Here is a 23,309-nt window from a genome sequence, read left to right as displayed (position 1 = left end):
AAAGCACATGTTTATCTATATTGTTCCTAAGAAGAAACAAAAGAAGCTTCATAATTGATCTTATAGACTGCACGAAATACCGTCTGTGTAGGTACCAGTGCAGACAGACAGCAAGACCAGCATTTCTCTCCAGTTATACCGTGAAGATAAACACTGGTTCATCACTTCTGTCCTTTCATTAACCTACCATAGACCCTTGTCATTTAAATTTGTCAAGTGTTTACTGTTCTGAAATCGAGGGAAGCATCATAAATATTCTCATATGGACATTTCATGCCTGTTTTTTTGTTCTTTTCCCAGGTACTACCTTTCCCAAGCCAGGTGGTGTATAACAGGGTAGGCAAATGCGGGAGCCGTACTGTGGTCTTGCTTCTGAGGATCTTGTCAGAGAAGCACGGATTTAATTTGGTCACATCAGACATTCACAACAAAACCAGGCTTACTAAAAACGAACAAGTAAGTTGACTCTGCCCATCGTTAAATTGTATGTTGCTTCAACTCATTTGTATAATTAGTGGGTGCCTCACCGGGCAGCCTTCAAACTACTGCAAATGAAGATCAGAGTTTCAATTTCATGCTGTATTTTTGCCAGAGCGTGGAAGTAAATTGAAGTTAAGGCTCCTGCAGGGACTCTATAAACCAGGAGGTCTCCCTGAAGGGATACATTCATTAGGACCGATGTAGGACGGTACGCCCTTGCCATTGTCTATTTAGCTAAAATTAGCAATACGCACATCTCAAATAGTTACACCACTGAGCTATAAATTATGCCGACACCTTCTCAGTCAAAATGAGAAAAATTTGTTTTAATATTTTTTCCTCTGCATTTTCTCACTAGTGTCCTAAATCTTTACAGTTATAGTGAAGAGAAAGTGTTCTTTGGGCCAGGAATCTGGTTGGTTGATGGGAGACACGAGCTTCCTGTTACGGTAAACTCAGAGGATCTTAGGCTTCAAGAGCAGCATTTGGAGTGTTCGGTGCTAAGAAAAGAATTACTCCGCTTCGCAGGAACGATTTTCCCTAATGTAGCTGAGCCGCACAAGTGGACATGATGACGGCTGGTCAGGAGTGTTGTCCTATACGAGGAAGCTATGAAGGCTGATTTTACTCTGTAAACCCGTACAGGAGTAGGGGTGACAGTCTCCACAGAGGTGCTTTGCTAACACAGAAAAGTCAGGCATAGGGTCCTCGCAGTCATTTTACAAGGTCAAATTTGTCAGCCTGGTCTCAGAAACTTGCTTCTGTGCCCTTAGATGCTTAGGATGAGCAGCTACCCAACGAATGGTGCATGAGTGTGGGGAATAAACAGAGCACATGGTTCACATCAGGTTGAGATCAGAATTATGACAATTTCCACCCATGTCTATGTCTTCTGGACATAATCCTCACGTTTAAGACATTCAGAACCTCACAAACCAAGGGACTCTCACTCTAATTTTCCAATCCCATCTCTCTCCTTTATCTTGCGGGGAAAAGTGGGACTGTTTTAAGACAATAACAAAGCCAACAGGACTTGCTCCAAAGTCTGTATGTTTAGTGTGTTCCATAACGTAAAGGTCAAAATGCTTGTTCCCCTGAAAACTGCCATTAAAGAGTCTCTAAGTATCAAGTTTAAATAGTCATTACTAGTACCAATAGTTAAATAGTCATTACCAATCAGCAAAAATTATTTTGAGGTTACGCCTTGTAGGTTCTGTAGCAGGCTCTCTGTATAAAAAATTATCTTCGGTGGCATTTAAGGTTATCGCATTCTCTGCATAACTTTGTTTAATAAGGACAAGTTCTCTTTGGTTTCCCTGCTTGATTGAAGAGCAAATATGATTAGGCTGGTGATGCCCTTTTAATTACCTGAAAGTAAGTTAAGTATAAATAAACTGCCTATGTTATTGCAATTTTATTAGAATTATTAAATTTGGTTTTCTTTTGAGTCTAACTTTTAAGGCCTGCTATCAGGTTATACTTAAATATTCATATATGTGGAAATTATGCTCAGTTCTCAGATGCCTCATAAAACACAGTTGATAGATTTGAGGTTCCCACTGCTGAAGAGGGTGCCAACAACCGAGAGAAAGCAAGATATCAGTAACTAATGGATCAGACATTAGGATGTTCAGGAATGTCCCGGAAGAGAGAACACAAAATATAATATTTAAATATGCCGTGAGATTTTGCACTGATGAACCTATTAATACTTTGTTTCCCATAAGGAGCAAACATAAAAAAGTAAAATTCAATTGTGACTGTGAATGGAATCATTTGGATTGAAAATCAATAGTAATTTACGGTGTATAGATTGTTAGATCCAGAAAGGGTTAAAGACAAAGTCATCCTTCTCTAAAATATAGGTTGGGTCTCATCTGTTTGGAATGGTTGGCTTGTCTGAAAGCCAGGGAATAGACCAGACAATTTTTTAAGGTTCTTTCCAGCTTACGATTCTGTGATATATTTATATAACTTCTAGCATAATCTTTGTATTGTGTAGTTGAAACATTTCTGATTCCTGTGGTCAGTGTGACCTGGAATATATTTCATTATTTAGTTATTCCGTATTCCTATAAAATTATAAGACAAGTTTTAAAGACCTCAGGCAAAGGTAACAATAAGGTAGAAAAAACAAATATATAATTTTGACTTAAAAACAAACGTACCAACAGTGACAATTGCCTGCCTGCAGCCAGCTCATCTGGCTCTGGGGTGCAAAGGAGAGTCGCCAGAAAACGACATGACCAGAAACCAAGTCTGAAGTCGTTCAATAACGTTTAGAGAAACTCTTTTCCTTGTTCGGTGTGTCCCTTTTACTAAAGTTTCAGAGTGCATAAAACAAGCAGAGAAAAAAATATTATTTTAACTTAATAGATTCAAAGAATCATTTGTGGTATGAATAGCTCCTCTTCTTAGTAATTTATTAGAGGAATAAGGGGAAATGATTTAGGAGACTCGTGAAAATTTTATAGTCCTTGGTTCTCACCCATAAACAGTTGAACTCTGAAAATTTGTTCCCATGGAATCATTGTTCTCCAGAGTTAATAACAGTTCTGCTTCGGGTGCAGCGAGAGTTAAACAGGCTCTCGTGGGCTGGCCCGGGACTCTATCCACTGTGTAGAGCATTTCTTTTATGGGAAAATGTATTCCAAGTTCCAAACTACTGACTTAAAAATGAACTTTAGGATAATATCCCTTTTTAAGACTGGAATTATCTATACCATTTCATTCATACACAAAGGCACCTCTCTGGGCCAGGATCAAATTCACACATGCATTCCTCTCTGGAGAGTAGCTATCATCTCTCTCCCTCTCTCTCTCTCTCTCTCTCTCTCTCTCTCTCTCTCTCTCTCTCTCTCACACACACACACACACACTCTCACACACACACACACACACTCTCACACACACACTCTCACAGCTAAATTGTGAAAGTCTGTTTAATGGAACAAGATACTGAAGGGATTATTAAAAAGGGAAGGGAGCGTGAAGACACCAAATGTTAGAATGCCTATAAAGATCCCATTACATCTGTCCTTATAGAAATAGAAACACCTTTGAAGTTTATATTTTGGAAAACTCTGCCTCAGCAGCAGAGCATGGACAACTGCTGCTGGCCAAATGTTGGACCTTTGCACAGCAAATAATGCAAAAACCCACAATGACATCATTTCATTTATGCTCTAAAACCAGATTTCAGTTTCTTGGGCTGGCTTAAATGATCTCTTGGAAAATGGAGATTGTGTACAGTTTTTGAAAGATAGGGAATTTTTTTTTTCAGAAGACCTAGGGTGTGAGTGCTAAGAAAAACTTATAACCATCTTTGTTAATGGTCTGATACTATCTTTCAGAGCATTGCTGTAAGTACAATAAAGGTCAGAGTGCCGTGGGCATATTACAGAACATAAGAATCCACAATTATTTCATTCTTGTTGGAGAAGAGCCAAAAATATTGAGACAGCAAATAATTTTACTGTTTCTATTTCTATCGAAACTGAGGATTACAAATTGGCTATAGCACCTACTACATGCTAATTGTTTTACTTCATTATTTCCTTTAAGTCTTTTGCACCTGGAAATAGACCAGTGAGTATGATTCCCTATTTTATGGATGAGACAACTAAGACAACCAGATTAAGTCACTTTCCAAACATAATATAATATAATGACCATCTGTAGCACCTGGCCTTGAACTCAGGCCCTCCTGCGTCCAAAAGCCATTCTCACGATGCAGTGGGTGTCTGCTCCGGCTGTACAGCAGCAGCGCTGCAGAGCCTTGAAAACCTCAAGTTGCAATGGCCCTTCTCCTGGAGATTCTGGGGTAGAGCCCAGAAAGCTTTTTTTTTTTTTAATCAAGTGCCACAGGAGACTCTATGATGCAGCCAAGGTTAAGAAGTCCTGTCAGAACCATCCTGTCCGCATTTCCCTAGGTGTGTTCCTGAGAATCCTGTTCTCCTAAGACAATGAAAGACAGAAAATACCATGGTTCGATAAATTTGGGAAATGCTGCATGCCTTGTCCTGAATGAATCAATTTGCAATGATTATTTACATTTCAAAGACTTTGAGAATTAAAAACAAAAGCAAAAACTCTGTTTGACTGGGTTTCACCTAGTGTTTTCCGTCTTCTTTGGTCCGGGGACTCATTATGAGTGCTTGTGATCGTTTGCATCCCACAGAATTCCAGTTCACGGTTTGTGAAATATGGGACTAGCCTTCCCCTCGTCATACCAGTAAAGGCTACTATTTCTCTATAAACTTCACATCTGCTGTGACTCTATTCAGCAGCTATTCAAATGATGAAAACCTTGAAGAGTATTCCAAGGGTGGAGGAGACAGAGAGCCTGTGCCCGGGTGCTCTGGGTTGCTCTAGCCTCTTGGTCGAAACAGTATTTCTTTACAATGTTTTAAACGTCCATCTCACATTGCTTTTGCCTGCTGCAAGTTCCAAGCCTGAACGGTGACTGCAAAGCAATGAGACTTACAAAAAAGAAACTCACCTAGAGAAAACATGTTAGATTTGGAAAAGGTCTGGAGACTACAGGGATTCCTCTGAGGCTTCCTTAAGGCATGGTCGTCTGGGTTTTGTTTACTCAGTCACTCATTCATTTGTGAAGCAGATTTTTCTATTGTTTATTCATTTACTTGGATGAATATTTATTAACTGCTATTAATGTGTATACTGAACATCAGACACCACACTGGATATTTGTCAACTTATTTCTAATCCTCAAAGTAACATTATTAGGAAAGTATTAATATTACCATCCCACTTTATGGGGGGAATAAGTGTGTACAGGAAACTGATTAGAATGTAATGTAAATTAGGAATAATGTGGGCCAGGCACCGTGGCTCATGCCTGTAATCCTAGCACTTTGGGAGGCCAAGGTGGGAGGATCGCTTGAGATGGGGAGTTTGAGACCAGCCTGAGCAAGACCTTGTCTCTACAAAAAATAGAAAAATTAGCCAGGCACAGTGGTGTATGCCTGTAGTCCCAGCTACTTAGGAGACTGAGGCAGGAGGATCACTTGAGCCCAGGAGTTTGGGGTTACAGTGAGCTATGATGATGCCACTGCACTTTAGCCTGGGCAACAGAGCAAGACCCTGCGTAAAAATAAAAAATAAAAAAATAAGAATAAGGTAGAAAAATAAGACTTGAAAGTGAACTGGTGTCAAGTGCTGGAGAACTTTGAATGCTAGGCTTGAAGCTGGAACTTTATTCAATAGACAGTGGGAAGCCATTAAAAAATGGTTCTTAACCATGATGGGCATCAAAATCTGCTTGGGAGCTTTTCCACAATATTTAGGTCCTACTGCAGAATACAGAGTTGGATTCGTAAGGGCAGAGCCTAGCATTTGTGTCTTTGGGGGGGAAACACTCCCAAGGGGATCCTCCTACACGACTCTAATGAAGAATCATTGTATGAAAGGCTCTAAGTACTAGAAAGTTTTCCATTTATTAAAGTGAACCCTCCACTAAGCAAGGAAAATTCCTCTGCTGGCCTGAGAATCTCTCAAAGCTTTGAGGACGCCATGTCTCTCTCACTGAAGTTTTAATGCTGTCTCCTCAGGAGCCTGCACATTTATCCCAGGAAATCTTTCCCTTGCTTGAAACGTTTTGGAACAGCCTGTTTTAGAAAGACCCTCAGCGCTCCCTGACTTTAAAGGAGCAGGGACAGTGTCCACAGGCGCGGGACCCCCAGTCAAACCAAAGGGCTGAGCCCAGTCCTCTCCACGCCGCGGGGATGCGTTCACCCAGCTCTGCCAGCAGGGTCTTGTCTTAGAGTCCTGTGGACAAAATCTGAGTCCGCTCATAAGAACTTGGTGGAAAGAAAAGGAAAAAAACGAAGAGGAAGCAACAGGGCCCCAGATGATAAAACATGTTTCTCCATGAGATTGGTTTTCTCTGTGATTCAGACCCAACAGCTTTATCTTGCTCGAGTCATTGCTCCCCCTGGTGGGCCTCTTCTTCATTGCAGGCATGGGTTGCACTGGGGACTTCCCATAGACCATCCACCTCCTGCTTAGAAGGGCTTCCCCATACTCCAGGGAGAGAGAAAGGTAACCCCAGCCTCTGGCCATCCTCTCAGCCTCTGAGGTTAAAGGGCTAAGGAGTCCTCCTCTGAGATACTCCTACTTTTGTTTTGATGTATTAAAAACATACCCTTTCTTTCATATAGGATGCTTTGCAAAGTTATAGGACATCTTAGTTCATTAGTGACACAATTCAGACCTAAATGGGTTAGAAACCATCACTGCTGACAAGCATTTGCTACAGATGTCAGGAGCAAAGTCTGACTGTGTCAGTAGAACTGCAGGTAAAGGTTTTCTGCTCGGCCATCCCAGCCAATTAGGCTGGAAGCAAAAGATGAGAAAATACTTCCTGATGCACCGTGATTTAACTTCTTCTTCTAGATACATTTCATTACATAGTTATCTTTTTTTAAGTATTTAAAATTCATTTCCTTTTCTTGTTAGGATATACTCTATTTTCCCGTCTAGAACTTTTAAAGAATATTCTCTCTGATATTTTAAAGCCTTTATTTTTGTATTATTTCTCAATACTTCCCCACTTGTCAGAACTTCCTTTCCACTTTTCACCACATCACAGGAAAGGTAGAAACTTCATATCCCATAAACCGTCTCTTTTCCCCAGAGGTATTGTGCTGACCAACCCTCTTCTTCCATCTTAAAAGCTTACGTATAGATCAATCGTCAGTGGGAGTGTGAGTAGATTGCAGCCAGTGATACAGAGCAGGGTTTGGGGATTTGAAAGACTTGGATTTCAATCCTGGCTCCTCTTCCTTGTAACAGTGAAACTTTAGGCGATCCATGCGGCCTTCTATGCTGCAGTTTCTCGGCCTATGCATTTTATCCTTGTGAGGATGCACTGACGGCGTGTGTGTAAGAGCATCTCGGTGCATTGCATAGCCCCCAGGAAGCACTCAGAAAATGGGAGTTTGATTGGTGTTATTGTGTCCGGGATATTATTCATATAATGGTAAAACTGTTTATTCTGTGTGACACTAGGATAATGAACATACTGGTTTGTCCCAGGAAGGCTAAAATCATTGCCTGAGTACTGGAGAATTCTGTCTTCAGTTAGCCATACATTTCTTGACTCCAGAAAAAGGATTTCTAAAGGTGATATCTTCACTCTATATATATGGGCATATATTCTGTGCAGGTACCTGTGTTAGGCTTTCTAGAGGATAAATAAAGCATGGCTCCAACCCTCACAGAGTTTACGATCTTGCTCAAACCTAGGGCACAAACTCAAGTACAATGTACTATAGAAAGTGCATATCCTGAAAAATTTTCAGACATAGTGCTGTAGGAGGTCAAAGAAGGCTGCCTCATTTCTGGCCAAAGATGTTCAAAACCAAATCCTTTCTAACCAGTCCCAGGTGATGCCGATGCTCCTGGTCTGGGGACCACTCTGAGAATTGCTACCTTAGGTCATGCCCTTATCACTTGCTGCTGGGATTGTTGCCCAGTCTTCCTAGCTGAGCTTCTGTCTCTAATCCTTACCCTTCTTCTCACACTCTCCATCCTGCCCTCAGATCTGGGGGGAATAAAATTTCTGGCTATCGATTGCCCACGGGATGAATGTCAGAATCCCTCCTGGGACCTGCAGTGTGCTTGGGTACCTGGCGCCTGCCTAACTCTCTGATCTCACCTACTACCTTGATGACCCATTCCCAACCTCTGGCACACTGGACTCCTGCAATTTCTTAATACCAATGTCATTTTGTCCTTGCATCTGCTGTTCTCTCTGTCTGTAATGCTGCAAATCCCTTTCTTTACTGACTAACTCATATGGGCCCTTCCAAACCGTTCAGGAGCACCTCCTTGGGGAAGCAGTACCTCTTCATCTGCAGTAGGGATAGGTACCTCACCTACGTGCCTTCTGCCCGCCCCCGTGGTAGTTATTACATGATTGTACCCACCTCCTAGTCCACCTTGCCCACAAGACTCTGCGCTTCCTAACGGCAAGAACCAAATCTGTTATCTCTATAGCCACAGTCCCAGGCAGTAGCTTGCCTGACATAGAACGGAGATCATGGGTGTTGAATGAAAGATCCAGAAAGACTACCAGGAGGATGTAGACATTTTAGCCAGAGGTAAAGAGTGGTTAGGATTTGGACACGCAGAGAGAAGCAGAAGAACATTCCAGGAGAGGAAACTTAAACTGAGCTTGGACTTGGTCAGGCTTTGGTGTGAGCAAGTAGCATGCAGGGATTGAGTCTGGCCACACCGGCCCATTGAGGGAGATGACACAGATACAGTCAACACGACTCAGCAAGTGACTTGAGGTGGCAGTCCAGTGAATACCTGGACTGCAGGTGGGAATACGGAGGGTGCCACTCACCAGAGATGGATTAGGCTGGATAAAGAGTGAAGATGGGTGATAATCAAGAGTGTGGGTGCAGCTGTGGTGGATTTGGGGTCACCATTAGGACACATTCCACTGTCTTCTTTACAGGTCTTCCCACCCACCTTACTCATGTTTTTATCTTCAGTGCCTAATAAGTGCTCGATGAATGATGAATGAATGTATGCAGTGGAATCAGAGTAAAGGCCAGGAGTCCTACATGAGCCAGGAAGAGGAGTGGTGGTCTCAGCGTGATTTTCAGTAGTGCGTTGCCACCCACCATGCCACTCATACGAATATGCTTAAGGCAAGAGAAAAGGCGGGTCTTGGCCATGGCAGGAGGACCAGGCAAGGACCCCGGGTGATGGCAGTAGGAGCTCAGGAGCCCACTGCTTGTCACTGGACGTGGGGAAGGTCTTAGCATTCGTTAAGATCAGCCTGGCTAAGAGCTGAAATATACTCTCTGCCCTCACTGAGCTAATGCAATAAACATGAGCATTAATACCTTTATTCTGTGTTTAAAGATACGTCTAGAAAGAGTTATACATTGTCACTGCTAATCCATTTTTTCTTGTGAAATAGACAGCTTTATGACTATTATGACACTGTTCTCAACATCTAACTACTACTGTTCTTCCATTAAATTTAACACATTGACGTGTGTTTAGAGAATATGATATAATGTTGAATATGTAAAGAAATGGTTTTCCTTCTGACCTGCTCTTCCAGTTTTTTTGTGCAGTACCAGGGGGACTTCTTGTATGTGTGCAGAGAAATATCTGAATAAAAATAATCTAAAGATTCAAGCACTACTGGACTTTAGATTTAAACATACATACAGTCTAGAGTTATTTCTCTAAGCAGACATCCTTAAAGATAAATTACCTATGGTTGTGCTTTCAAATCTGTAATTCCATTGGTAAATCCATCAAAAATCAAAATTAACAATGTGACCAAGCAGGATCTTTTACTTCCAAAAATAAGCACATGCAGGGAGTGTGTAGAGGAAAAACAGTAGATAAAGAGGCAGGATTGAATTTCCTTTTATATGCAAGCTTGGGGACAGGCAGACCATTATTCACTATGCCTGCCACTGACTAACAGAAGCACAGGGTTTATGAACTGCAAGTCGTTTACGTTTAAAATTCAATTTCATTTCTTTAATCATTGTGAGCACGAATATCTAATTAAAGGGTTTAGGCACTGAGATCCTAGTGTAGCAATCTGTAAAGCATGTGCTAGTTGGAGTTAATTCATTGAACAAATATTTGTCGAGCACTTATGTATGTGGCAGCCTCTATGTTAGACATGAGGGAACAAGGCAGACCCAGGTATTCTGTCATGTTTGAGGCAAACCTGGAGCTCCAGACTCTTATTTCATTGTTGTTGTTGCTACTGTGGTTAACACATGAATGACGGGCTTTGTTTCTAGTTTTCAACTTGAACTATTACATGAAATATGAAATGCTGCACTTCCGATATTCATCCAAAGTAGCAATCTTCAATGTGCTTTTTTTAAAAATTCCACAGCGTGTCCGTTTTGGTGGGGCCAATTAGAAAATCTGGGGAAAGTGGAATTCAGGAAGTCAGGGAGTCATAAGAATGCATGGAATTTCTAACAGATTTTATTAAACATTTTCTGTATCATGACATGTTCCAGAAGACCATAAAAGTTAGTTTATATGAATATAAACTACTTTTTGCCTTGCTGATAACTGCAAATAAATAATTCAGACGACCACCCACCAAAAAACCAAGACGTTTGGGGGTTTGTGTGTTTCCTATGACATATTTTCCTTATGAATTTTTATAATCAAAGAGAAAAATAATGAGGTGGTGCCTCATTTTATTCCCATTTTAAATTTCTGCAGCAGTAGTTTTAATATTTCTGTGTATCTCAATGATATCATTATAGAAATATAAGATAATCGTTGACTTCTTTTCTCAATTTGACTTTAAGGAGGGGATTGAAGGCATTCTCTTTTTTTGCATTTTGGTACAGCAATGCACTGATTTCTCCAGTTGAAATGACTTAATCTGTCACAAGGTTTCATGGTAACAATTAACTAAATTAGATACAGGACTATAAATTTGGATAGCACTGTTTTATTCACTAAGAAGCCTTGTGTAAAAGTTCATAAATGTTGCACAAAGCACAGCTGTTCGGCCCTGGTCCAGAGGTAATAAGTGGGTTGGTAGGAGTTGGATGGATAACCTTTAGCTTAATATGGCTTGGTAAATTAGATCCTATATATGCTAATTTTGTACTTTTTTTAATAGATGGAACTGATTAAAAATATAAGTACTGCCGAACAGCCCTATTTATTCACCCGACATGTTCATTTCCTCAACTTTTCAAGGTAAGACATTTTCCAGTTTAATGGTTCTTTCATTTTCTTCTAATGAACAATTAGTTTAGAAATCTACCTTTATTTATAAGGTAGTGCAACTGTCCTTGAAAAGACATTTTTAATACATTTATTTTTGCTACAGAGGAATCAAAATTTGAAATATTTGGACAGAAACTTTATTTCTTCTCAATACCACCTTAAATCTTATGAAAACTTGGAATTATTTTTAAATGAGATGCCATTTGTCCTGACAGTTTTTTTTTTTTAAAAAAAAAGAAAGAAAAATCAGATTTTGTGTTGAAACAAATAAGAAGGCAAGAGATGGGTATTTAAACATAAATACTTTATTGCACAGGACTCTGGGAATAACTTAGTGGTCGAGTAATGTATAGGATTCAAAGAGCTAGTATTAGCCTCTCTGTCTACCTTTTTAATACAGTCATGCACTGCATAATGATGTTTTGATCAATGACAGATCTATATACAACAGTGGTCCTATAAGATTATAATACCGTATTTTTACTGTACCTTTTCTATGTGTAGATACACAAATACTTCCCATTATGATACAGTTGTTTACAGTATTCAGTACAGTAACATGCCATATAGGTTTATAGCCTGGGACAAATAGAGTGTACCATACTATATAGCCTAGGTGTAGTAGGCTATGTCATCTAGGTTTGCGTATGTGCACGGTGATGGTCACACAATGACAAAATCGCCTGATGACACATTTCTCAGAATATATCCCCATCGTTAACGCATGACTGCACTCCATTTGATTATTCTAAGCCTTGAATGTTTGATATTGATGAGGTATTTTAGAATTCTGTTTTTAATTTAGTGGCTGCAGCCTTCTGATAATAATGCAAATCTTTGAATTGATGTTTTTAGATCCTCTCTTTGTTAAATTGCTAGCTTCAAGTTCTGCACGTTCTCTTCCCCAGTGGTCCATTAGCATAGTGTTCCTGTCACTGTGCCCCACTCCCAAACTGATGGTCCTTAGATTCCTGCTCTCCTCTGGCTGGCCCGGGTCTGTGCTCACAGTTGGAATCTGTTGGCTGACAGGTCAGTGGTTGCAGGGGCAGATCTGACCAGCCTGGAGACCTCTGGCCATCAGCCATCTGACTAGCACTTCCCTCGTTCTAACACGAGGATAACACAGGCGCACCCAGGGAGGCTGGCTGTGGGGGAAGGACAGGGCTCTGACTGGAGCAGTCCCTGCTTCTGCCCTGGCCCGGGATGCCTGACAACCTATCCTGTATGGAGGAGGTTTCAGCCTTCAGAGGATTTCCCCGCTGTGCAGCAGGCCCTGTGCGAATTAAGTGCAAAGAATGAGATTCAGCAAAGCAAGTTATTAAGCAATGAGGAGTTGCTGCCTTATATTTAAAAGTGAGCTTCCCGTGATGTTTCCTCAGCCTCCCTAATAACCGGAGGTGCCTTGGAGGGTGAATAGGACACCTGCAAATTATCCACAGTGACCCAGGGCCAGGCCCTGGGCAGCTTGGAGTGTGTTTCCAACCACATTTATAAAGCGGCTCGTTACCGATTGTCCGGGTGCGTGCCCTGCCTCTGACTTCCAGAAAGCCAAGAACATATCATTAGACGTAATTAGCTAAGGCAGACTTGTTGGCTCTTTCAAGCACAGTGTTTTATGGTTTGTACAGAGAAGAGCACAGCTTCTCTGATCCTTGCTGTTCTAGTGAGCTTCCTTCTCTGTCACCCCTGATGTCCTCAAACCTCATTCATTAGTGCATCTTCCTTCAGAGGTCAAATCTTTACAGCCAAACAGATTGCAATGCGACAGATTTTAATAATTGTCTCAGAACAGTGTAAAACACTAATGGGAAGTCAAAGCCAGTGTCTTAATGGGATCAGCAGAGCATGACGTGGTGGCCATATTCTATCAGGCCTCTACCATCAAATACATGCACAGGAGTTTAATCCTGATTGCTTTAATTCTGAACAGAAAAAAAATTGATAAGTGCCTTTTAGAAGACACCAAGTCTGCAGAAAGCCATGTTGGCCTGGCCATCAGGGCCTCTGGGTGTCAGAGCTTGCCTTTGCACCCACCACGATCCTAGGCAAATCATTCCACTTCTTGGAGGCCTCTGGTTTTCTGTCTGTAAAATAGGGAGTCCCTGCTCACCCCTACCTTATAAGGATGCTCTGAACATGTGGAGGAAAGGCCTTCTTAGTGAAGGATATTATATATATTCAAAGTGGCATTTAAAAAGGCATTTCTGTAGAAGTCTCATTCTGAGCCCACAGTTCAGCTCTGGGCCATATTTCTGTGGCAGCACCTGGAGGGCACGGCCAGGCTCTGTTCCCCCTCCCCGCAGTTCCATTTTGTTCAATTAAACGCATGTTTATGGAGCACACTTTATCTTCTTTACTCTGCACTAGAACTGGGGCTTCTGCAGTGAATATTAAATGTCCCCCTTGCATTCAAGGAGCTGTGAGTTCTTCTTCCATTAAAGGAGTCAGGAAGGTAAGGAGAAAGGGCCATGGGACTTCCCCAGGGGAGGTGACAGGCAGGACCCTCCCCGCCTAGGAGAGGAAGTCTGCTGGGATGTGAGGGAGGTGTCAGCTTCAGACAAATAAAGGGGAAGGGCCTCCCCAGTACAGGAGTACAGGGTCCAGGAGAAGGAAAAGCTGGACCAAGAGGAGAACTGCAAGGGATGCAGGCAGTGCAGTGGTGGCACAGTTTTAAGCAGGAATAACTAGAGACTGGCCTGACCAGCTTTGCTTCTTTAAAGAGCCCACCCGACTCTGTGGGAACAATCTCCCCCCTCTCTTCTGACCCCAGATTCCAGGGACTTCCATAAAAATGAATAGAAGGATAAGCTGAACTTGAACACTGGCAAGAACATTGTTACACTCACACAACACGGCAAGTTACAGACCAGCTTTTCCTTTGTTAAGGGAATAGTTTATTTAAGGAAAACTTCTTAGGCATAAATGACAAACCGTGTGCCTACAAAGAAAGTCCCCAAATATACAGTTGACAGAGAAAAACAACTAAGTTGGGACTTGTTGAGATGGATTTAACATACTTTAAAAAATGAGTCCAAGACATATTTTGAATTATAAAAGATAATTAAGTGGCTCTTAAGAAACCTACCCTTCTAACTGCCGACAGGCATGCTTGTTTCAGGACAATGAGGTTACTATGAGAAGAGCCGATACTGCAACCCAGCATTCTCTGTTGATAGTTGTCATCTTCCGCACGTCGTTAACACGCGGCGAGGAACAGAGCAGACTCCAAGAGTGGAAGTCCAGGGCCAGCCTCTCGCACACACCTTCTATTGCACACAAGTGTTCCGAACTTCTGAAAGTATGGCGTTATACCAAAACTAATTGCCCTGTATTTCTTTTTTTCCATTAAAGATGGCATTTTTACCTTGAAATTCAGACACTGTGAGTGATATAAAATGCTATCCTGTGAGCTTTTGGTGATTTCACAGCTGGTTTACTTCATTTTTTTCATCATCTAGCCTTCTTGATCTGTTCCTTCTTTTTCCTTTTTTAGAGTTAGGAGGAACCATTTGGCCATATCCAATTTTATTAATCCAAGGAAGCAATAGAATCAGACCAATGGGGTGTTTTTGTAGTTGTCTCGGGGAAGGTTTCCTGCCAGAGGACAGAGGCACAACCAGCTCAGCAGAGAGCTCAGGCTGCAGTTGGGTTCTCGGGGTTTCACCCTGGGTCACTGTTCCACGCAGTTTTTGAACTCCCTGGAAATTCAGGCCAACAAATGTTTTTCACCTGGACCACCTAGAGAATTGAGTCAAAGCCGCCTTTGCTGCCACTCTGTGTCATGATGTTTCAGTAGGGTTTTTAACATTTGGTTACTGTGACTGCATGTGTCTTTCTCCAGTTTTCAAAGTAACTTTAGGATACAATTTTTGAAGAAGATCAACTTTCTAATATTAACAGTATCCCTTCAGATATATCTTAGATCCACACATCGTAAAGACTTATGACACACTGCAACTCAATTTGTCTGCCCTCTGCCCCCACTTTGTGCTTGTTTTCTAAGCTTTTTTGGGGGGTGGGTGGGAAGTAATTCTTTTTCCAATCTACAGTTCCCCTCACCCCTCCCAAATGGCCTCTTGCAGAAAAAACCTTAAGAAGTTTTGCCTCAGAGCCCGATGCTATCAAAATAGTCCAGGTGCATTATGCGAGATACCAGTATGCTAAGTAACTTCCAACCACCACTTCTCTTAACCTTTTTCATGTCATTCTCTCTCTCTCACCGGTAACCCCCTCACCTTCCTCTGCTTCCATTTCTATTTTCTCATGTATCTCAGATGGTGGCTCCAATGCCGGCCCTAACTCGCAAAAACAGAAGATTAAAAACAAATCAGTCACCAGAGAATCAGGTGGGGTGAGACGTGCAAGGGAGGCGTTTTGGACACCCTCTCTCTTCCCTGCGAGTGAGATCTTAATTACTCACGCGCACAATGTTTTTCACATCAGAATTTCATGAACAAAATCTGCCCTTCTGATGGCATTCTTTAACAAAACAAATCAGGTCTTAGTAATTTCATAACTCACTTTGTTTTCCACATCTTATAAAAGTTGACTTTGTTTTTTATTCTCATTAGCAAAGTGATCCATTTTAATTCCGTGCCCTTCGAATCTTTCATAACGTGGCAGAAAGCCACGACCTTCGAAGAGAGCTGCTCTCCACGGTAAAAATGGACGTGAGCAGTTAGCGCTGCGTCCACCTCCTGGCACGGAGCGCAGGAGCGCCGTTTGCCAGTGACAGTTTTCTCTCAGTTTGTCCCGCTTGAACACTGCCGGCCTCGTCCTCCTCGCATGGAGCTCTCGCCCCTCGTTTCTGCTTTTCCCTCCACGGCGAGGGGGTCGCTGCCGCTGCACGAGCCCACCAGCTGTGTTGCCCCTCGGGGACAAGTATAATGTGGACTTCCCCGCGGCCGCCTCGCCTGTTTATTCCGTGCCCTGTCGTTCACGCTCCTCCTCCAGCATCAGCCCTCACCCAGCCATCCCTCCCTTCCCCCGTTTGTCTCCGCTTCTCCCAGCAAATGTTTCCACCTCTTGCCTTAGGACAGGCCAGAGAGCAGACACAGCTGTCTCTTCTGCTTGTGTTTTGTGACGAGGGTCCTGTCTTGGGCAGAGAAGACTAAGTGCCCCCTGCATGGGGCATGAGGATGAAGGGCAGACCTCCCCCCATGCCGGCCTTGGAACCGCCGGGGCTGTCCTTCCTGCCAGGCAAGGGCGTCCAGCAAAGGACCCTTAAACAACCATCTCTGCCCTTCTCCTGCTCAGCAGCTCCTCACGCTGCCCCCCAAAAGGTCGCATCCTTTTCCATGACGGCCCTTCTCTCACTTCAAAGTGTCTTCCTCCCTCGTGGACAAGGATCAAAGCCTTGGGCCTCTGGCCTAGGGTACTTTTCATCTTTTAATGAAGGTAGCAGCACAAAGATAACCTCTGCATCCAGGACAGAGGTTAAAAAGAAGATAGAGTTTCAGTAGAATGGTGGTTGGGGGAGGGGGCAAAGGGATTCTTTTGTTTGATGGGTACAGAGGTTCAGTTTGGGCTGGTGACAAAGTTCTAGAGATGGATAGTTGTGATGGTTGCACAACATTGCAGATGTCTTTAATGCCACTGACTTGTGCACCTAAAAATGGCAAAAAGGGTAAATTTTATGTTATAAATATTTTACCACGATTTTAAAAAAGAAGGAGAAGATATACTTTCAAAAACTATTTCCAGTCATAGAAAACTCTACTGTGGTAGGAGGATGAAACAGCCTTAATTCTCCAGAATAATTCTGATCTTAAGTCTTGATTTAATATATGCAATATTTTTTGTTACAGGAAGAGTACCTTTAGCATTTTGATAAAAGTATACCTAGAATTTTTACCCAAGTGCTTTGTGTAGCTATTGAAGAAATTCCTAATATTATTGATGAGTCGGTTAATTGATTGAAGTAACAGCTTGAGGCAGACGTTGATGAAAATGCTCAGAATGAGATATTTAGAAATGCCTCCCCCAAATGAGAACCATGTAGTTATTATTTCTAGAGAACTATATTCTGCTTTGGATCTTTATCTTCTCATCAAAAAAAATCAGTAAAAGCAAAAATTAAAAGAATATGGTAAGTCTGCAGAGGGTCAGAATACCCACAGAGGTGATTACAGAGTCAGTAAATATGACCTGTGAACAAATGTCATAGAAATACTTGCTATTTTAGGATGATTTAAAAGAAACCTTCGAATATGCAGTAGCAGTTGTGGTGACAAAGGGACAAAAGGGTGTGTTGTTAAGTGAAAAGCAAAATATGGCCTGACTCTCCACTCCCTAGGGTATGCACAGCTTGGAACCCATGATCAGCTGTAGTCACCACAATTTTATAGTGCTCAATGAAGACCGAATTAGAGCCATAGATTATAAAATGAAGGGCAATAAATCTTATGACAAAAGCCATAGGAATTTTTAAAAGAAAAAAAAAAGTTAAAGGAACTAAAATTGAAGCTGAAAAGGCTAAAAGTTCTAAAAGCACACGAGAGCTAATCCTTTGTGTCAAATGGCTCAAACAAAAGGAAATGTGCCTAAAAGGAAGATGAAAAATACTGGCTGGGTACAACAAAGACTCCTCAACTGTTAGGTCTGCCAATAGGATGGATTCACAGGGAGGTTGCAGAATCTTCTCTTAAGGGTTTTAAAAATAAGCCAGAGTGTTTTGCTGCATGGGATAGTGGGATACAAACTATTCTCACCCCAAGAGTGGAGTCATCAGTAAGCGGTAGATTCAGATGACCCAGAGACTTTATAAGGGTGACTAAGAATTCAGAACAGAGTTAAAAAATGCTGAGAGAGGAGAAGCTGATCCTGAAAGAGGATGGAACAAGGGTGGGGAAATTCGTTTTCCTTCCCAGGCCCCAGCACACGGGGTGTGCTCTAGCGGTACCATGGTGGTAGTCTGCCCCCCTTTTGTGTAACTGGCGTGTCCCCCCAGATTTTCCCAGTTTGGGTGGGAGCTGTGTGTACAGCCTGAAACCATTATTACTGCTGCCTTCTGGAAAGGGGGAGATATATATCAGACTCCTCTCTCTCATAGTTAGAAATTTCTAGAGGCTATTATATTATCTGGAACATGACAGTAAGTTCTTAAGCCATCTAACACTTCTGTTTGGGAAAATTAATCTGGAAATTCCGCACTGGGTTACAGTATACAAGCAGGCACAAGTCACCCATACTCAGTAAGCCTCTTCATTCCTTACGTCTGCAGCTATCGATGGCAGATGGCAGTGGACGGGGCTGAGAACCGTCTCCTAGCGGGAAGCTGTACGTTCACTCGCATGATTGGGCAGTTCTGCTAATTAGCATTAGTGGTCATTCCTCATGTACACATAGAAGTACATTTGAGGTTTTTAAAAGCATGATGCAATTTTTGAAGGGCTAATTAGATTCTTATTTGGTATGCGTGCTTTATTTTCCTAGTCCCTGGCATTATTACTTTAGTTGCTATTTATCGTAGATATGAAACCCAATTTAATTAAAAGTGGATGATAAGTCTAGGATGTGTATGATGGTTCACTGGTGGTTGGCACAGATAGCTCCTGGGGCTACAGCTAGTTGTTCATCCAGTTGCATGAATGCCACCTTGTATGCATCTGTGAGCTGACAGGGTTCATATTGGCAGGGCTGACCTTCCTCTTGAGCCGTGTGTTTTCCAATGTCGTCATATTCGAGGAACCCAGAACATCATTCATACATCCTGGTGCCTGAAATTCCACTAGGCATGACTGTCATTCCTTTTTGTTTCTTTGGATTCTTCTCTCTGAAGAGTCTCTTTGAAAATGCAAATTAACTGGGGACATTATATGAATTAATACACAAAAAGGATTGGTGACTTGTTATGTCTCCTTTCCTCTGACAGCAGAGCCCTGTGGTGTCAGGAGAAACGTAATAACTGAGAAGCATACACCTAGGTGTTCATACCTTCATTTGGTTAGCATTTGTTAAACACCTACTGTGTGCCACGCACTGTGCTGTGTGATGTGGTTCCTGGCTGTGGATGGGAGAGACAGAAATGTCAACACAGTGTGGGACAGAGGGCCTGGAGCACTGAGGAGGGAGGGATGGATACTAGGTTAGGTGTTAATTGCCATAGGAAGTGGTTGTGACTCCAGGTGGGTTCAGCTGGAGAGAGGCGGGAGCAGGGTCCCACCAATTTGTTTTCTCTTAGCTCTTTCTGCTCCCTGACAGAATGCCTGGACACCCCCATCAGAAGGTCGCAGGGTCACAGGGCTAGCAAAGCCTGTGCGTGCCTCAGGAGGTCACTAGAGCATGGCCTCTGCCCAAAGATTGGAGTGCCCTCCCCAGATTCGTCAGGACCACTGCTTTCCAGCAGTGCAGAGAGAAAGGGGAGGAATTGTTGAGTAAAATGTAGCCAACCTCATCACTTCACCCTGGGAAGTCCTTGCTCTTGGGCCAGCATATAGTGATCTGTCTAATCTTTTTGTGGAAGAAATTAAAATGGAATACCTGGCTATTTGTTTTCTTTTTATCTGAAACCACTTGCTATCACTTGAGGATAATTATATTGAATTTAGTTTTGTTCTTAATATCCTGCACATTATTACTTTTTATTATTTTTCCCAACTCTGGACATCTCCTTTCCATGATTAAGAGCACAAATTCTGGAGTCAGACTACCTGGGTTCATATCCTGACTGAGTCACAAGTTATTCACTCGCTCCCCGCCTCGGTTTCCCCAGGTGTAGATGGGGATTATTATAGTTACTACTCCATTCAGGTGTTGTGGGGCTTCAGCAAGTTGGTCACATAAAGTATTTTTAAAGAGGTAAACAGCAAGCACTCACTAAAGAATTACAATATACAGGAAGTACCATTTCACCAACAAGGCAGTCAGAACTTCCCAGTCAACTGAAACGGCGCTGAAGGCCAACTGCGTGCCAGTAGGTTCTGTGCTAGCCACGGGGAATGCAAAGTCCAATACAGCATGGCTCTGTCCTCAAGAAACCTACAGGGAGCCTGGTGCAGTGGCTCACACCTGTCATCCCAGTACTTTGGGAGGCAGAGGTAGGAGGATAGTTTGAGGCCAGGAGTTTGAGACCAGCCTGAAATCAGGATTTCAAGGTTGCAGTGAGCTATGATCGCGCCACCGCACTCCAGCCTGGACAGCGGAGCGAGACCCTGTCTCTTAAAAAAAAAAGAAAAAAAGAACTTACTGCCTGTTGAGAAACCAGACATCTCTACCTGAACATTGACAGATAGCGTAGCTTGTGTCAGGTACCTGGAGCAGATGTCATCTCCACTTCCTGCATGATGATAAATAAAATGCCTATCAGGAAACACCACTTGCTTATTAAAGTGTTTATTGGCACTTGGCCTATTAGGTCATCTTTGGATAATAAAGTTAACCTAGAGGGGAACGTTGTCTAAGTAGGCCCTATTTCCCTCCAGAAGTGATGGGTTGTAACGAGCTCCATGTTTGTGTGTGTGTGTGTGTTAGGTTTGGAGGAGACCAGCCTGTCTACATCAACATCATTAGAGACCCCGTCAACCGGTTTTTATCTAACTATTTTTTCCGTCGCTTTGGAGACTGGAGAGGGGAACAGAATCACATGATCCGCACCCCCAGCATGCGGCAGGAGGAGCGCTACCTGGTAAGTCCCGTTGCGTGCAAGAGGTGTTCTCTCGCCTGCCCTGGGAGCAGCTCCTCCAGGCTGGGAAGCTCCCCCTCCCCGTCCGTGGCCTTCCCCATGGCACCTCCAGGGAGCTCGGCGTGGAGAGGACGCTTCCTCAGGGAGGAAGTTTGGACCAGTGAACACTTGTTCCAGATGACTCAGATCCTAACAGACGCTTAACTTTCTCAAATTTTCTGATTCTGCTTGGCTCGGTTTGTCTTTAGTGCTAGGCTTTGGGTCCCAGAGGAGAGAAAGTCTCTCCTAAGGAGTCTTGGCCAGCACTGTCATGGTTAAGAAAAATGTGTTGGGGGATCTTGCTTAGATAATTGCAAAGCTCCTTCTCATCCCTAGTCCCATTCAATTCCCATGGCAACCCTGCGAGGGAGAGTGTTTTCGAATGAGGACCCTGAGGTTCCAAAAACGTGTGGAACTTGCCAAAGTCACCCTTTGGTAAGAACACGGCCATGACTGAGCGACTTTTTCCGGGTCCTCTGCCTTCAAGGCCCGGGATCTTTCCACCACAGCACGACAGAGCCCTGCCACTGCCGCAATAGTTGTTTGCTTTCTCTGGACCTTCATTTGGGACCCTCAGCTCCATAAGGGATGTTAATCTTGAACCCAGGAGTTGTTTCCGCAGCACGGAAGTTGTTAGCAAAAGCAGAGGGCAGAGCTATGCGTCTTTCTTCCAGAATAAAAGGTACATGTCTCATCCCTTGTGGCCCATGCTGACAAAAGTGGACTGAGCAGCTGACAGCCTGGGGTCTCGGAGGCTCAGCTCCTGCTCTGTGTCTGGGAGGGCCCATCAGGTTCACCGAGACCCATCCCGGGCTGTCGTCGGGCATAGGCAGGAAAACAAGAAAGTATCAAGGATGAGTCAGACACGTCCCACTGCTGGGAAGTAACACCGCACCTGTGCCCACTGCTGACGGGTCGTCAGCGTCAGCCTCGTAGCAGAAGAAAAGCTCCCGTTAGTCTCAGGACTGTGCCCAAACTGCTGTTTTTTTAAAATTTCATGAAGGCATATGTTTTGAGGCTGGGAGCCTTTTGGTATGTTACCACTTCAATGTCACTGTCATGTCTTAAATCCACGGTAAGAGTTGAGAAAATAGATACAGAGAAACCACATGTCTCACCCTGCCCCACACAACGAGTTTGTAGGTGGGCCAAGCCTAGATCAAGCCTTTCCACTCGCTGTTCAATTTGTTCAGCTCCCTAAGGCTTCAGTGAAATATCTGGATGGTATATATATTTAAAGTGGCTTTTACCTTTTTTTTTTCAGCTTTTGATGGCAAAAACCCTAATCTTTTTCTTTAAAGTATATATTATGAATATAGCTATGTGGATTTTATTCAGTGACAAGTATGTATTCAGAGTATCGACTCAATAGAGGAATGATTTCTTCTCAAATTGTCTTTATTATTTGTTTTGAATCTTGATTAATATATTTGTATGTTCTTTTAAAATCAGTGCATTCCATTTAATCAAGATAGTATTTCAAAATTCTGCTTCAACCCTAATACTAAGAAAGTTAGAACCAAATGATAGCAGAAAATGTTGAAAAACCAATGATATGGAAAGGAGTCTTAGGAATACTGCTCTTCAAATGTTAATGTAAGAGTTGAGGAGAATTCTCTAGGTTTTTCTACTCTGTCAATCTTTATTTTATTTTATTTTATTGCCATCCTGTAAATCATTTCTTGTAATACGGTCTTCACACATTCGCACAAATAATAAGCCCTAATCATGAGAGCGAAAAGTTGCACACATGAAAGAAAAAAAATCATGGTTTAAATGTTTATTAAAAGCTCATAAAATGTTGAAAGCTGGCAGTGGGGGCAAGTCCTATATGTTTGAAGAGCTGATAACTGCCTTTGTGATGTGACTTGAGAAATTCTAGGGAAATTTCCCTGCCCGGAATTCTACCCTTAGAGATTAGTAGGGGCCCCTTTCCAAATGTAAGCACTGTGTTCTGGAAGGCTCTATGTCGGATGAGCTCATCAGATCGATGCTTGGCAAGGATCCAGCAGGGAAGCCCCGGACTCCCCAAGGCGACAGGGCAGAAAATTGGGGAGCTGGGATTGAGGCAAGGAGAGCCTGGGAGTTGGGGGTGGGGAGGCTGTGACTCTTTCATGATCTGGCCCCAGCCTAACCCGGTTAGAAGGCTGTTTTCTTGTTCAAAGGATAGTTTGTTTATTTGGAAAAAGATGGTCTGTTGGTTTTTTTTTTTTTAATAGCTGAAACTTTTTATTCTATCTCCTTGGTCCATTAGATTCTTGAGATAAAATTGCCCCTTTCAGAAGAGCCTGTCCTCATTTTGGCAAGCCCAGTGGTCAGTTGTTTACTCAAAAGAGGGTGTTGTTTGTGTCTCAGCGGGGCATAGGCAGCTGTGAGGAGACCACCAGTGGGCCAGGCCCCA

At 42.8% G+C, this 23,309-nt stretch overlaps 1 protein-coding gene across 1 annotated transcript in view; it reads left to right on the top strand.

The window, feature by feature from the left end:
- The window catches only part of UST (uronyl-2-sulfotransferase), a 285,491-nt gene that overhangs the window by 163,890 nt on the left and 98,292 nt on the right, over positions 1 to 23,309 (top strand). Inside the window, exons 3-5 of the mRNA XM_012655540.1 lie at positions 301 to 456; positions 11,138 to 11,217; positions 20,719 to 20,872. Of these exons, the coding sequence (XP_012510994.1) occupies positions 301 to 456; positions 11,138 to 11,217; positions 20,719 to 20,872 (390 nt within the window). The remainder of the gene's footprint in view (positions 1 to 300; positions 457 to 11,137; positions 11,218 to 20,718; positions 20,873 to 23,309) is intronic.

Source organism: Propithecus coquereli, unplaced genomic scaffold (assembly GCF_000956105.1).
Source record: "Propithecus coquereli isolate 6110/MARCELLA unplaced genomic scaffold, Pcoq_1.0 Scaffold48, whole genome shotgun sequence".
NCBI lineage: Eukaryota > Metazoa > Chordata > Mammalia > Primates > Indriidae > Propithecus > Propithecus coquereli.
The sequence above is the reverse complement of the archived record's forward strand: the minus strand, read 5'-3'. Positions and strand labels throughout refer to the sequence as shown.